The sequence below is a fragment of the Rhinatrema bivittatum genome, chromosome 12 (assembly GCF_901001135.1).
Source record: "Rhinatrema bivittatum chromosome 12, aRhiBiv1.1, whole genome shotgun sequence".
In the NCBI taxonomy this organism is placed as follows: Eukaryota; Metazoa; Chordata; class Amphibia; order Gymnophiona; family Rhinatrematidae; genus Rhinatrema; species Rhinatrema bivittatum.
The window spans coordinates 11,445,120-11,460,736 of record NC_042626.1 but is presented as its reverse complement, the minus strand read 5'-3'; the positions used below and the strand labels follow the sequence as shown (position 1 = coordinate 11,460,736).

General features: G+C 47.0%; 1 protein-coding gene across 4 annotated transcripts in view; it reads right to left on the bottom strand.

Annotated features, from left to right (window-relative positions):
* SYCP1 (synaptonemal complex protein 1) overlaps positions 1-15,617 on the bottom strand; it is a 345,552-nt gene that overhangs the window by 72,336 nt on the left and 257,599 nt on the right. For all 4 annotated transcript variants that reach the window (XM_029573719.1, XM_029573718.1, XM_029573720.1 and 1 more), the window contains exon 24: positions 5,147-5,209. In XM_029573719.1, the coding sequence (XP_029429579.1) occupies positions 5,147-5,209 (63 nt within the window). The remainder of the gene's footprint in view (positions 1-5,146; positions 5,210-15,617) is intronic.

Below are 15,617 nucleotides of genomic sequence, written 5' to 3'. Positions count from 1 at the left end.
GAATCATCAGTCCAGGTATCATAGGGATCAGCACCTGCTCCTCTATGATGTAGAGGGGGAAGGGATGGTGGGATACCTGAAGGTCCTGGTCTAGGCTCCGAAGGAATCGAAGGCATAATCGGAGGCACCGATGAAGGCATCGAAGGCACCGGCGCAGGCATTGAGGGCATTGATGGATGGCTCGGTTGCGCCGACAGGCATATCGGCACCGATGGTTGGATCAGTGGCGATGGACATATCGGCATCGATGGCTGAGGCAGAACTCCCGAAGGAGGGATGCGAAATGGTGTTTCTCCTCCCGATGACAGAGTGAGCGGGGAAGGCACTGGCGCCATCGGTGACCCAGGGTCCATCAGTGGAAAAGCGGCAATGAGCGCTTCCATCCCGGAGAGCAGCGGTGCCAACGCTGCCGGAATCGGGTCGGTGATTGGTTCCGCAGTCGGTACCGGTGTCGGTGCTGGAGGAACCTGGAGTCGTTGCATCGCCTTGTCGATGGCCTCCTGAACCATCCGGTCCAGTTCTTCTCGGAGACCTGGAGCAAGCAGCTCCGGCTCCGGAACAGAAGAAGGAGGCAGAGGCATAGCCAGAGGGACCACCTTTAAAGGCGGAGTCGCAGCTCCCGATGCCCTATTGGGGGAGGGTTGCCTCGGTGACCCGGTCGCCGAAAAGGTCGGTGCCTTTTCTGGACGAGGTTTCTTCGATGGCGGCTTGGACGATGGCGAGGTCGAAGATCTCGCTCCCTCGAAGGTCCGAAATGTTCTATGCCGGTGGCGATGTTTGTCTCTACGATCCCCTCGGTCCTGAGGGGGAGTAGAGGGTGTCGAAGGCCAAGATGACGTCGATGCCGGACAGTCACCGGCCGGTGGACTATGCTGGCGCGAAGTTGATGGTGCTGGTTCTGACGACGTCGATGCAATGGACGGAGTCGGGGTTTGAGCACAGAGAGAAGGTCCATCTTCTCCATTCTGGCCTTGCGACCTTTTGGTGTCATTAAGGCACATTTGGTGCAGGTCAAGACATCGTGCTCTCGTCCAAGACACATTACACAGATTTTATGGGGGTCTCTGATGGACATGGTGCGATTACAGTCCGGGCACCGACAGAACCCCAACGCCATGGCAAAAAATTGAGCCACGGTACGGTCGACGGCCAGTAGGCCATGAGGGCCAAACTCGACGGAAAAATGGGTAAAATCTTACCGAAGTACCGCAGCTTGAAAAACTTAGAGGAGGGACCCCTGTGGGGCAAATTAACTTTTAGTAATTCCGTGAGGAAAATTCCTGTCAGGAATCTCTGTAGAGCTCCTTAACCGCAAGGCTACTGCTGTGCAGAAAAAAGAAGACTGAAGGGGGACCCCTGCTGGCTACAGGGTTAGTGCCATGCTGGGCATGCCCAGTAGGGGCCAGTCAAAGTTCTGGAAACTTTGACAGAAGTTTTCCATGATTGAGCTCCATCCTGTGATGTCACCCATATGTGAGGACTACCAACCTGCTTGTCCTGTGAGAATACAATATAAACATAAAATACATCATAATAGGTTTACAATATTATCATTGTTATTCATGGCTTTCTGAGGGCAAAGCCCACAACAAATGTATTTACAATAGGACTAATAAGAAATGTCTTTTTTGCAGAGTTTTCTGGTTGGTACCAAGGCAGTGCACCTCATCCTGGGCCTCGATAAAGGTCAAGCCTTCTTACTGATCCTACTGGACCTTTCTTCAGCCTTTGACACCGTTAATCATTCATTCCTCATTAACCAGTTAGCCTCCATAGGTATCTCAGGCACAGCTCTATCTTGGTTCATATCATTTCTCAGCAATAGAGGATACAAGGTCAAGATACAGAACAAAGAATCCTCTCAACACCCGTCATCAGTAGGAGTCCCACAGGGGTCCTCCCTGTCTCCTACTTTATTTAACATTTACCTTATACCGTTATGCCAACTTCTCACCGACCTCAACCTCAAACACTTCCTTTACGCGGACGATATCCAGGTCCTGATACCCATTAAGGATTCCTTCGCAAAAACTCTGGCTTACTGGGATAAATGCCTTCAAAAAATTAAACTCCTCCTCACCAGCCTAAACCTGGTATTAAATTCCGGCAAAACTGAACTCCTGCTCATCGCTTCAGAAAACAGCACCATCACCTCTGCACAACAAGCCACGCCAACAATCACACAAGTGAGAGACCTAGGAGTCTTAATTGATAATCGCCTGAACTTCAAAGCCACTATTAACAAAACCACCAAAGACTGTTTCTACCAACTACAAGTGCTGAAAAGAATTAGACCACTTTTCCATGCCCAAGATTTCAGATCCATTCTACAAGCAATCATTTTTTCAAAATTAGACTACTGTAACACCATCCTACTTGGCCTTCCCGCTTCATACACCAAACCGCTTCAGATGGTGCAAAACGCAGCTGCACGAATTCTGACAAATACCAGGAGAAGGGACCACATAACCCCCATTCTAAAGAGCCTCCATTGGCTACCTATACACTTTAGAATAATATACAAGGCCATTCTTACCACTTACAAAAACATCAACCAACTGGCTCCCATTGAACTACAGATCCCTCTCCAACTACACAATTCGTCAAGACCGACAAGAGATGCATACAGGGGATCTCTACAGGTACCACCGTCCAAATCCACCAGACACTGCACACTAAGAGACCGGGCTTTCTCTACAGCCATTCCACCGTTATGGAACTCCATCCCCTCAAATCTAAGAACAGAACCATGCATCTCAACTTTCAAAAAAAGACTAAAGACCTGGATATTCACACAAGCTTTCCCGGACGCCAACTGATAGAACACCGCCAAGCCACCCCTAATCTCCAACTATACCATGGTTAACTAATCTCCAACATGGTTAACTAATCTCCAACTCGGTTAACTAATCTCCAAATACACCATGGTCATCCTTATCTTCTATCGTTTACCTGTGTGAATTTCAATAACCTTTCCTTTCTCTTCCTTCTCAGCCAAGTTCTTATCACCCTGTTATATGTAACTGCCTTTTCAACACTATTGTTATAGTTATGTTTACTATGCACCCCTGTTTTATGTGAACCAGCACGATGTGACTGCTGTCTCGAATGCCGGTATATAAAAATCTGAAATAAATAAATAAATAAATGTAAAAATAATATACATGTTGCTGAGATATTTTTACTTTGGAAGACTATGAATATCTTTTTTCATGTACAATCTGTTATTATAAATGCATAGCTTTTAATTGTGTGTGGTGAGGGCTAGTGTGTAAAGTTCACCTAGTGCGTCTGATATCCTTGCACCAACCTGGAGAGAGTGTACCACACTCCGATCCCCCACACTATTCACCCATTTCCAACTTCTCCAGGAGGCAAATGCTGCGGAAATGTGGGAGGCAGGTTGTAGTGTTCCTGAGAATGTAGCCCGGTTGCTAGCTTCCAAGAAATATCATCAGTTTTACACTGTCTGCCATTTCTTTGGGAATTCTGACCCTTCCTTTCCCCCTTCTGTAGCATTTCCAATCACCAGAAGGACCAGACTCCAAGGGGACTCTCTGCCCCCTATGACCCTCTCAATAATTTGATCTGTACTTTGCCTTTGGGACAGGGGTGGGTGTGTGTGTGTGGGGGGGGGGGGGGCGCCATCTCATCCCTCGCCTCAGGCAGCAGATTGCCTTGAGTCGCCCCGACTCCCACACAGAATGTTACACCTAAAGTTAACAGAGGTTACCCCTTTCATTTCCATCCTCTGGCCACTAGGGGTCCTCTATGTTTATTCTATGCCTTTTTGAATTCCATTACCAATCTTGACATCACCTCCTCTTCCAAGAGGACATTCCTATGCATCTACAACCCTTTCCATGAAGAAATATTTCCTGATATTGTTTCTGAGTTTACCTCCTTGGAGTTTCATATCCTGACCCCTAGTTTTACAACTTTCTTTCCATTGGAAAAGGTTTGAGCTTTGTGAATCATTAATTCCTTTCAAGTATTTGAAAGTCTGTATCCTCTCCTCCAGGGTATAAATATTTAGGTCCTTTAGTCTTATCTCAGAAGTCTTCCGCTGCAAACCCCACACCACAGCCATCTGAATATGGGCCTCAATATGTATAGCTAAAATGACTATAATGTGTTACATTTTCTGCAGGTTTTCATACCTGTAGAACAGGATGCAAGAGCCTATAAATTCTAAGTAGAATTATTTGAACCCTACAGGGTCTGAGACAATATTTTCAGCAGCTTCATTAACTGGGCTAACCTTGTGGCTGTATATGAACTGTGTTTGGGTTTTTTGTTCAGTGGGGCCAGCTGGGTTTAGGTGTACCATGGAGGCAACACACATGAGCCTAGGAAAAAAGAAACATGCTGCCACCACTGCAGCAACCACAGCTAGTCAAGAGTGGCACTGAGGGTAAGTTTCACCTGAGACTTACCCTCCTCATCTGTGGGGGCACATATATTGTCAGTGCATGTCACCTAGGGTAGAGGGATCTAATAAAGAAGGAAAAATTGGAGGAGGAAGAAATTATTTGCATTAAGAACAGCAACATGTAAATCTACAATGAGCATATTTACTCTACACCTTTACTTCAACAATATATTTGATGCATTGAATGTTGATCTATCAGATGTCCATGAAACAGAAACTCAGTACTTGGTCCTAGCAAATCCAAATTTTTTAGGAGGCAATTTTTAAAATCAGCATATCCTTACAGGCCCATGAATAATTTGTACAAGCCTGCAAGGGAATTTTCAAAGGGAAACTCCAATGGAGTTTCTCTTTCAAAATTCAAGGCCAGCAGGCATTGTGGGTACTTCCATACCTGCCACTTTTGTGTTTAAAATTGATGCCATAAAGCATGTGTGGGAATTTTGAAATGAAGTCCCCACACATTGTCTGCTATCTCCACCCTTCTCTCACCTCTTTGCCACATGGTTTCGTAAAAGTACTCACCCTGTGTGACAGGATGAGTGCTTTTACAAGCAGAAGAGGATAATTTTCAATTGACAATTTTACCTGGGTAACTATATAGTTAATCAGTAAGAGTATAGTTTTCAAAGTCTTTATGCGGGTAGTGTCCTATAATATACATTTTCAGTATAATCTCCAGAAGAATATTCACACAAACATATAAGTTCCCACCTCAGCTTCATGAGCACTGCATTGTTTGCTTTCAGCTGCAATCTTTTTTTTTAATGTCTTGTTCTGTTAAAAGGAAAATAATATACTTTAGATTAGACAATTAAACATGTGGCAGGTTGCATGTTTCATATATATGAAGGAATCTATTTTATGAAACAGAGATTCTTCCCTCGCATAGCATTTTCCAAATTCTCAATTTTAATTTGAAATTGTTGATTCTGCTTTATGAGCAGATCCTGAGTAGGTTTCAATTTTAATGTATCTTGTTTTAAAGCCACTATTTCTTTTGAAAAAGATATTTTTCAGTTTTCCAGCAAGACAACTCTATCTTGAATGTGGTTAACTTTATCCACTATTGGATTGAGTTGCAATGGCATGGAAGTCTCCAAATTTGCAATAGCCTCCCATACAGTGGCGTAGCCACGGGTGGGCCTGGGTGGGCAGGTGCCCACCCAACTTAGACCCAGGCCCACCCAACCGGCACCGGAACTGCAAGGCTGTCGCGGGATCCCATCCCCGTGACAGCGAACAAGAGAACCCACGCCTCGCGCGCCATCAAGGCACACGTGGGGAAGCGCAGCTGCGGCCGTATGGCCAACCGGTCTTCCTGTTGAGGGGGGGAGCGGAAGCGCCGCGGGCAGCTTCCGCTTCCTCCCCCAATGCAGGAAGATCAGCTGCCTCTCCTGCTGCCACCGGCCTCCTGCTATCTTCGGGCGTCGGGCCGTATGGTCCGCCGATCTTCCTGCTTGGGGGAGGGAGGAAGCGGACGTTGTGCGCTGCGCTTCCGCTCCCCCCCCCCACCCCGACAGGAAGTTCGGCGGACCATACGGCCCGACGCCCAAAGATAGCAGGAGTCCGGTGGCAGCAGGAGAGGCAGCTGATCTTCCTGCTCTGGGGGAGAAAGCGGAAGCTGTGCACGTGCTTGAATGTGTATGTGTGGATGAGAATGGGAGTGTGTGTGGGTGAAAACTGGAGCCTGGGTGTGTATGTGGGTGAGAATGGAAGCTTGAATATGTGGGTGAATGGGAGCTCGAATGTGTGAATGTGTGGTTGAGAATGGGAGCCTGGGTTTGTGGGTGGGTGAATGGGAGCTCAAATGTGTGTATATATGGGTGAGAATGAGAGCCTGGGTTTGTGTGGGTGGGTGAGAATGGAAGCTTGAATATGTGGATAAGAATGGGTGCTTGAATGTGTGTATGTGTGGGTGAGAATAGTACCTTAAATGTGTATATGTATGGATGAGAATGGGAGCTTGAATATGTGTGGGTGAGACTGGGAGCATGGGTTTGTGGGTGGGTGAGAATGGGTGCCTGGATGTGCGTCTGTGTGTGCATAAGAATATAAGCCTGGGGAGGGGTGAGAAAGTGAGAACTTGAATGTGAGCTTGGGGGGGGGGGGGGAGAGCATATGAGAGTGAGAGCTTGAGTGTGTGAGAGGGAGTCTGTGAGAGAAAGCGTGTGTGTGTGTGTGTGTAAGGGAAGAAGACAGTAATAGAAGAAAGACACTGAAAAGGAATTAGGAAATGAGCTATAAGGGAAAAAATGGGAAAAAGAGACCAGGACCAACTGATTAGAAAAATACAAAGATCAGACAACAAAGGTAAAAATATATATCTATATTTTGAGATGTTAGCAATTTAAATAGAAGCAACACAACCGCTCTCTCAAAATTTATGGACAGGTAGGAGCCGTGTATAAAATCGTAATAATAAGAAGGCTAAAGTACCACAAATCACCGTGAATTATGTTTGTATCATTAAGTAAACCTCATACTTAGGTGTAGATGTGAATGCTATGCTGCATAATTTGGCATTATTTATCAGTAAAAAAACAACTAGTAGACCTGCATGCCTACAGCCCACCCATGTTAACCTTGTGCCCACCCAAAAAATCAATTCTGGCTACGCCACTGCTCCCATATTGTATCAAGAGTAATTAAACTTGGTCTTACCAGGGTAGGCATGGAAAAATTGCTCAGAGAGCTTGAAATTACAATAGGAACTTGCTCAGTCTGGTTCTGAAATCCTCCTTCCTTCGGTGAGCCAGCACTACCCACAATGGGGCCATCTCCAGCTTCTCCTCCAGGCTTTCCAGGGCGCTCCAGCCCTGCATGAAGTCGCAGGGCATCAGCATCTTCAGCATGCGCCCCTGCCACCGGCTCGACCTGGGCTCTGAAGGCAACCAAGTTTGCCGGTGGAGCCCTATAAATTGGGAACAGAGATGTCGATAGGTCCGGGGGAGAGGCCGGTAACTCTCTCTTCCAGTCGCCCCCCCCCCCCCAAGGACAGTACATCCGATCTGCTCACTTGCTGGACATGGGCATCCATAAGGCCCAAAATGGGGGTTCCTGAGAGGACTGCGGGGTCAGCCCTCTCTTTAGCCCCACACTTCCGGGCTACATGCAGCATCAATAATAAGCAGGTCAGGAAAAGAAAAACACCGAGGCTCCCACGATCCATCTTGGTGTTCAGGGTATGGACTCTTTAATTCCCAAACTGGATGTATCTCAGTTATTGGAAACATCTGATAGTGCCCTGGTTCAAGCAGCCACAATGGTGGTCACATTTGCATTAGAACTTGATCGTGACTGGGTTTTGAGGTTATTCTTTAAACATCATTCTGAAGTATTCTTTCACCTAAATGTTAGGGTATAGCCAGATGTTTTCAAACAAACTCAAAAAAGGAGATAACATTTTCTTTTGTTGAGACCTAAAGTTTTGCAGATAGGGGCTTCTTTTGTTCTGAAATATCCATGCAAATGTAATGTAAAATATAAGGGTCTTTCATACGTTTTCTTTTCTCCTCCTCAATTCACTTTTTTCCTTACATTGTAATTAGTGGGAAATGATTTAGTTCAGTCTGTTTTGCCTCCTGAACGATGAATGCTCTATATAATGTATTATACTCGCTGTTTAAATACTGCTCTTTTACTTAATTCATCTTAGGGATTTTTCCTTAATAACTGTTTTCGCAATTGGATCCATTATTGTGGACTTGTGGAATAGAAGAAGTATTTATTTTATTTCCTTTTTGACAATCTTTTGTCATGATTTGTATATTTTTCTTTACTCTTCTTTTCTGATCAAGATTGTTTCTTGAAAATTTGTTGAAAAACGCATAAAGAATTAAAAAAATAAAAAGAGACCTTTCAGAACTCACTGATGTATCAGGAGTCCGAATTCAAACAGCAATCAGATGTGAATGTGTGGCAGAAACTTGAAGTTGCAGCTTTGCAAATCTCCATGGAGGCTAATCTACCAACTCTATGGAGGTGGGCTACTGATACTACCATTTCTCTTACAATATATGAGTCTTCACATTCCTTAACAAAGTCAAGCCAGCCTGGGCATACCAAAAAAAGATTCATTCTGCTATCCAATTAGCTAGTATGATGGTAACTTTAAAACCAGCGCGCGTGCACACATGTCAGCATGTGTCCAGGGACACGGCCATTACGTAACATACACGCTCATATGCATATAAATTAGCCTGGCCGCACCCACGTGTGCCAAATTTTTAGTGGGTGGATACGTATGCACAAATGCCGCTTCTACCGCAAAAATCGGGGGATTTCAAAAGGGGTGCGTGCCAACGCTATTCCCAGTTTTACCAGTTTGGCCCCAGTTTGCCCAGTTAAGAGATAGCAGGATGTTAGTCCTCACATATGGGTGACATCACAGGATGGAGCCCAATCACGGAACACTTTTGTCAAAGTTTCTAGAACTTTGACTGGCACCTACTGGGCATGCCCAGGATGGCACTAACTCTGCAACCAGCAGGGGTCCCCCTTCAGTCTTATTTGAAAGCTAAAGTAAGTGCCAAAAATAAAAATAAGAAAACGTAACAAACCCAACACCGCGGGGTGGCGGGTGGGTTTCATGAGGACTACATCCTGCTGTCCTGTGAGAACATTTTGCTTTCTCACAGGTCAAGCAGGATGGTAGTCCTCACATATGGGCGAGTACCGAGCTGAGGATGTCCGAACATGCACCAAATGTACCCAAAGACGTGCAACAGGCACAACAACTGGGGTGGAATTTGGTAGAAGGCATCCTGAACCCTAACGGGCAGGCGGAAGGGTATTGGTACATCAAGTTACAAAAAGGTTGCGCAAGACAGATTGGCCAAAGATGGAATCTTGTCTTCCAGCCTTGTCTAGACAATAATGGGCTGTGAAGGTATGGAGAGAACTCCAGGTAGCAGCCCTACAAATATCAGGAAGCAGCACCGAGCGAAGGTGCGCTACAGAAGTTGCCATGGCCCTGACTGAGTGTGCTTTAACACGGTCCTGAAGTGGAATGCCTGCCAGCTGATAGCAAAAGGAAATGCAGTCCGCTAGCCAGGAGGAGAGTGTCTGCTTACCCACCGGTTGATCCAATCTGATGGAAGCAAAGGAAACAAACAATTGAGTACTTTGCCTGTGGGCAGCTGTACGGTCTAGGTAGAATGCTAGAGCCCGTTTGCAGTTGAGGGTATGCAGAGCCTGCTCTCCTGGATTGGAATGGGGTCTGGGAAAGAAGGTGGGTAGTATAATGGATTGATTAATGTGAAACTCCGATACTACCTTAGGTAAGAACTTAAGGCGGATAGGTAACTAGGGCCTGTAACTCACTAACTCTGCGAGCAGATGTTATTGCCAATAGGAATATCACTTTCCATGTAAGAAAGCGAAGATCACAGGATTGGAGAGGCTCGAATTGTGGTTTCATGAGCCAACCCAAAACCAGATTGAGGTCCCAAGAAGGGGCCAGAGGACGCAGTGGAGGCTTGAGGTGAAGCAAGCCATTCACAAAATGTGTTACGAGGGGTTGTACCGAAATAGGAATGTCCCCAACACATTTATGGAAGGCGGCCACCGCACTGACATGCATTCTGATAGAGGAAGCTTTTAGACCTGATTCTGACAAGTGCCAGAGATAGTCTAGAAACTTCGTGGTGGAACAGGTAAAGGGATCAAGGGACTGAGAAGAACACCATGACTAAAACCTGTTCCATTTGTATAGGTAAGACTTCCTCGTGGAAGGTTTCCGTGAAGCAATCAGGACACAGGAAACCAGCTCCGAAAGGTTGAGAGGCTGCAGGATTAACCTTTCAACATCCAGGCCGTCAGGGACAAGGCCTGAAGATTGGGGTGGCGTAGGCACCCATTGTTCTGCGTGATCAGAAGTGGGTCCTTCCCCAGGGGAATGTGCCTGCGAATGGAGAGGTCCTGAAGAATCGGAAACCACACTTCACGTGGCTAGTGAGGGGCTATCAGGATCATGCTTCCCTTGTCCTGACGTAGCTTCACGAGAGTCTTCGAGAGAAGTGGAAGAGGAGGGAATGCATATAGGAGACCAGTGTCCCATGAGAGGGAGAACGCATCTCTTGGCTGTGAGTGTTGGCTGCGAGTGAGAGAGCAATAGTTCTCTACTTTGCGGTTTTGAGGTGACGCAAAGAGCTCCATGTGAGGGTAACCTGAGCATTGGAATATCGAGTCCGCTACTGTGGGGTTGAGAGACCATTCTTGTGGTCGAAAGATGCAACTCAGCTTGTCTGCCACATATTGTCCACTCCCGGCAAGTAGGTGGCCCTGAGGTACATCATGTGGGAGAGGGCCTCCGCCCATATCTGCGCAGCCTCCTGACACAGGAGGCGGGAGCCTTTTCTTCCTTGTTTGTTGATGTACCACATGGCCACTTGGTTGTCCGTTTGAATCAGGATGACCTGGATGGAGAGGCGATCCTGAAATACTCTGAGAGCATTCTGATTGCTTGTAGTTCCAGGAAATTGATCTGGTGTTTGGCTTCCTCTGGAGACCAAGATCCTTGAATCTGTAAATTGGCAACATGTGCTCCCCAACCGATGTTGGAGGCATCTGTTGTAAGGGTTATTTGAGGATCTGGAGCTTGAAAAGGCAGGCCTTGAAGGAGATTGGCCTGATTCTTCCACCAAGCTAGAGATAGACGAAGTGGGTTGGTTATGTGGACAACAGCTGACAGTGGTTGAGATGACTGAATCCACTGTGACTTGAGAGTCCACTGTAGGATCCTCATGGCGAGACGAGCCATGGGAGTGAAGTGTACTGAGGACGCCATGTGTCCTAGCAGGACTAGAAAGTGACGTGCAGTGGAGCGCTGTCGAGACTGCAGCTGATGGGCGAGAGAGGCGATGATGAGAGCTCGTTCTCGAGGAAGAAATGCTTTTGCCTTGAGGGTGTCCAAGTCTGCTCCTATGAACGACAGGGTTTGCGATGGGACCAAGCTGGACTTTGGATAATTGATGAGAAAACCCAGAGAGATCAGGGTGTGCAAGGTGAGATGTAGGGACGTCAAAACAGCTTGTTGTGTGGGAGCCCTGATCAACCAATCGTCGAGATAGGGGTAGACGTGGACACCTTGAGTTCTGAGGAACGCTGCTACTACTACGAGGCACTTGGTGAAGACTCATGGTGCAGATGCCAGGCCGAATGGTTGCACTCGATATTGATAGTGCTTTGGGCCTACGAGGAATCGCAGAAATCTGCGATGAGACAGAGTTATTGCGATGTGTAAGCATCCTGAAGGTCTAGAGAGCAGAGCCAGTCTCCCCTTTGTAGAAGGGGGAGGAGGGAACCCAAGGTCACCATCTTGAACTTTTCTCTTTGGAGGAACTGGTTTAAGGCCCGAAGATCTAGTATTGCGCGAACGCCACCTGACTTTTTTGGGATGAGAAAGTACCGAGAATAGAATCCGAGGCCCTGTTGGGAGAAGGGCACTGGTTCTATTGCTGTGGACTGGAGGAGGAGGGAAATCTCCTGTTCCAGGAGCGGTGAATGGTCTGATGTTCCCCACGTCAGCCGAGATGAGGTGTCCGGTGGAATGGCAAGAAAGTTGAGATAATAACCTTGAGTTATTATGGTGAGCACCCACTGGTCTGTGGTGACTGAATGCCAGATGTGACTGAAGTGGCACAATCGGCCTCCCACTGGTAGATGCCTTAGTGGAGTCTGAATGCTGCTCTCTAGACAACAGTCAAAAACCAGATGCTGGACCTGGTTGAGGAGTTGTTTGCGGCTTTTGCCTGCGAGGTTGCCTGGACTGGCCTTTCTGGTAAAGCTTAGTAGAGCGACGTTTGGGCGGCGGAGGAGAAGATTTCCTTTGGCGGTAAAAGGATTTCTTGGGTTCCTTTCTGAATGTTTGCTTAGCAGGATATTAAGAAGGTATCAAGGAGAGTTGGCGAAGAGTCTCATGGTGATCCTTGAGTTGCGCCACTGTCTTTTGTATTTGCTCACCAAAAAGATTATCTCCAGTGCAAGGCAAATCAGATAGTCTATCCTGGACCTCAGGCTGTAGGTCGGACGACTTTAGCCAGGCCCATCGCCTTGCAGAAATGGCTGTTGCTGAAACCCTGGAAGCGGTGTCAAAAACATCATAGGCAGATCTTATCTCATGCTTGCCCACTTCCAAACCCTTTTGAGCTAGGGCGTGCAATTGGTCTTGAGACTGTTGAGGCAGGGACTCAGCAAAGTCCTGTATTTGTTTAAAAGGACCCTGTTGTACTGGGTCATATAAAGTTGATAAGAGGCGATGCGGGATATAAGCATAGCCCCTTGAAAGATATGGCGACCTATAGCATCCAGGAATTTTTGTTCCTTTCCTGGAGGATAGGAAGAATGAGGCTTGGCTCTTCGGGCTCTTTTTTGGGCTGACTCAACAACCACTGAATTGTGGTCCAGTTGGGACTTCTGCAAACCAGGGGTTGAATGGACTAGGTATGTAGTGTCAGCTTGCCGATTGACTGGTGCCACAGAACCAGGATGTTCCCAATTTCTTTTGAGAAGATCCAGAAGGACATCATGGATGGAAAATAAGATGTTAGTTCTTTAGGAGCATCTAAAAATTGAAGAAGCTCCATCATCTGTTGTCTATCATCTTGTTCTGTCTGAAGTTGAAAAGGAACCACTTCAGCCATTTCCTTCACAAAGTTAATGAAGGACAAGTCCTCTGGTGGAGAACGCTTCCTGCTTTCAGTAGGCGAGGGTGGCGATGGCACGTCATCGATATCCTGGGATGAATCATCGGTCCACGTATTGTAGGGATCATCTCCAGCACCCCCAGTATCCTTGGAGGGACGAAAAGCTGGTATACCTGAAGGTCCCGGGCGAGGCACCGAAGGCATCGATGGTGTCACCGGTGGCACCAATGGTGGCACAGAGGGCATCGATGGACGGGTTGGTGGCACCGATGGAAACAAAGATGAAATTGGTGAAACCGATGATCTAGGCATCGGAAGGACTCCCAATGGCGGAAGGAACGGTGTTTCTCCTTCTTCTGTCGATGAAAGAGGAATCGGAGAGGAAGGCACCGGGTCCATCGGAGTCGTCGGATCCCTCGGAGGAAAAGCAGCGATCAGCGCTTCCAATCTCGTGAGTAAAGGTGCTAGCGCTGCTGGAATGGGATCGGCTACCTGTTCAGGCATCGGTATCGGTATTGGCGTCGATGGAACCTTGAAGCCTTGCATCGCTTTGCCGATGGCCTCCTGAATCATCTGATCCAGTTCCTCCTGGAAACCTGGAGCATGGAGCCCCGATGCCGGAGAAGGAGGAGACGAGGCCAGAGGGAACATCGTTGGAGGTGGAATCACGGCTCCTATCACAGGTCCCGATGAAGGTTGCCTCGGTGACCCTGAACCAGATAGGGACAGTGCCTTTTCTGGACGGGCTTTCTTCGATGGTGGTTCAGATGAGGCCGACGTTGAGGCCTTGCCTGCATCGACGGTCTGAGACCTGCGATGTCGATGCTTTTTTCGATGGTCACCTGTGGCCTTTCCTTGAGGGGGAACAGAGGGTGTTGATGGCTGAGGAGTCGTCGATGCTGGTCGAACACCAGCCGGTGTCCAATGATGGTGAGACGAATACGGTGTCGGTTCTGACGACGTCGATGCTATGGACGGCGTCGGGGTTTTTGACCGAAAGAGAAGTTCCATTTTCTCCATTCTAGCCTTGCGACCTTTAGGTGTCATGAGGGCACATTTGGTGCAAGTAAGGACATCATGCTCGCTACCCAGACACATTACACATACCTCATGAGGGTCAATAATGGACATTGTGCGGGTGCAGTCCGGGCATTGACGGAACCCCGATGCCATGGCCAGTGAAAAACTTTAGCCACGGTGCGGTCAACGGCCAGTAGGCCGTGAAGGCCAACCTAGACGGGAATCGACCAGAATCGAGTAAAAAGCTTACCGGACTGCGGACGTAAAAATGAAAGAGGGGGACCCCTGTGGGGTAGAAAGTTATATAGTAATTCCGTGAGGAAAAATTCCTGTCAGGAATCTCTTTGGAGCTCCTTAAGGCCGCGTGCTACTGCTGCGTGGAAAAAAGAAGACTGAGGGGGACCCACTGCTGGCTGCAGGGTTGTGCCATGCTTGGGCATGCCCAGTAGGTGCCAGTCAAAGTTCTAGAAACTTTGACAAAAGTGTTCCGTGATTGAGCTCCATCCTGTGATGTCACCCATATGTGAGGACTACCATCCTGCTTGATCTGTGAGAAAAGTCTTCCAAACCACTTCAGTTTAATAGCCTTCAAACCCCCCCCCCCCCCCCCAGTTAGCCCTGACCCTTAAAACCCCACAGATCTGCCTATTTTTCTTTACTTTTCAACTTACACAACATCCATAGCAGAAGCAAAGTTACATGGTGGGGCGCCTTAGTGAGTGCCAAATAACGTATTAACATGAACATCTCAGATTCACACCCCAAAGTGCCCATGGCCTCGTCCACTGCCCGCCACTTTTGAAAACTTTGGAGATGTGCACACTCTGGGAGACATGAGTGAATCTTGGTGGCTTTTAAAATCTGCTCAGCGTGCATGAGCTTGAAATATTCGTGTCGAGCTTTTAAAATTCACCTTTATTTGTTTAGTAATGACAATCCCAGATCTACTTGGGTCAAAATGAACAAAAAGCTAGGTGGACATTATTCTTTTTTTTTTTTTTTAATAACTTTGTTTATTTGAGTCACATACAAGAACAGGCAAAAAAAAAATACAGTGTAATACAACCATGAACATTACTAAACAGATCAATTTAGTTACATGTGCACAACTTCATTTTCAAACCTCCTCATTCATTTTTTCCCCTATACACACTCACAACACCACCACCCTGCCCCTTCCTCTCAATCCAATGCCCCGTGATAGGCATGCACTTCATTCTAGCTCCAAAGAAAATGTTCAATGTCTTATATACTGTCAACCACAAATGGTGATAACTTTTCAGTTTCACTGCTAGCCGAGGATTAATAATTTCTTTTGTTTCGCATTTCATACAACACAGTCTGCAACAATTATCCAGACCAGAAAATGAACCCAAGAATATCAGCCAATTTCCAGGCTAATAAGATAACTTTCTTAGCCAATATGACAGGTATAATCAGAAACATCAGTCCCCCCACTTTGCAATTTCACACTACTATTCAATAAATGCAAATACAGAAGTTTACCCATCCAATTA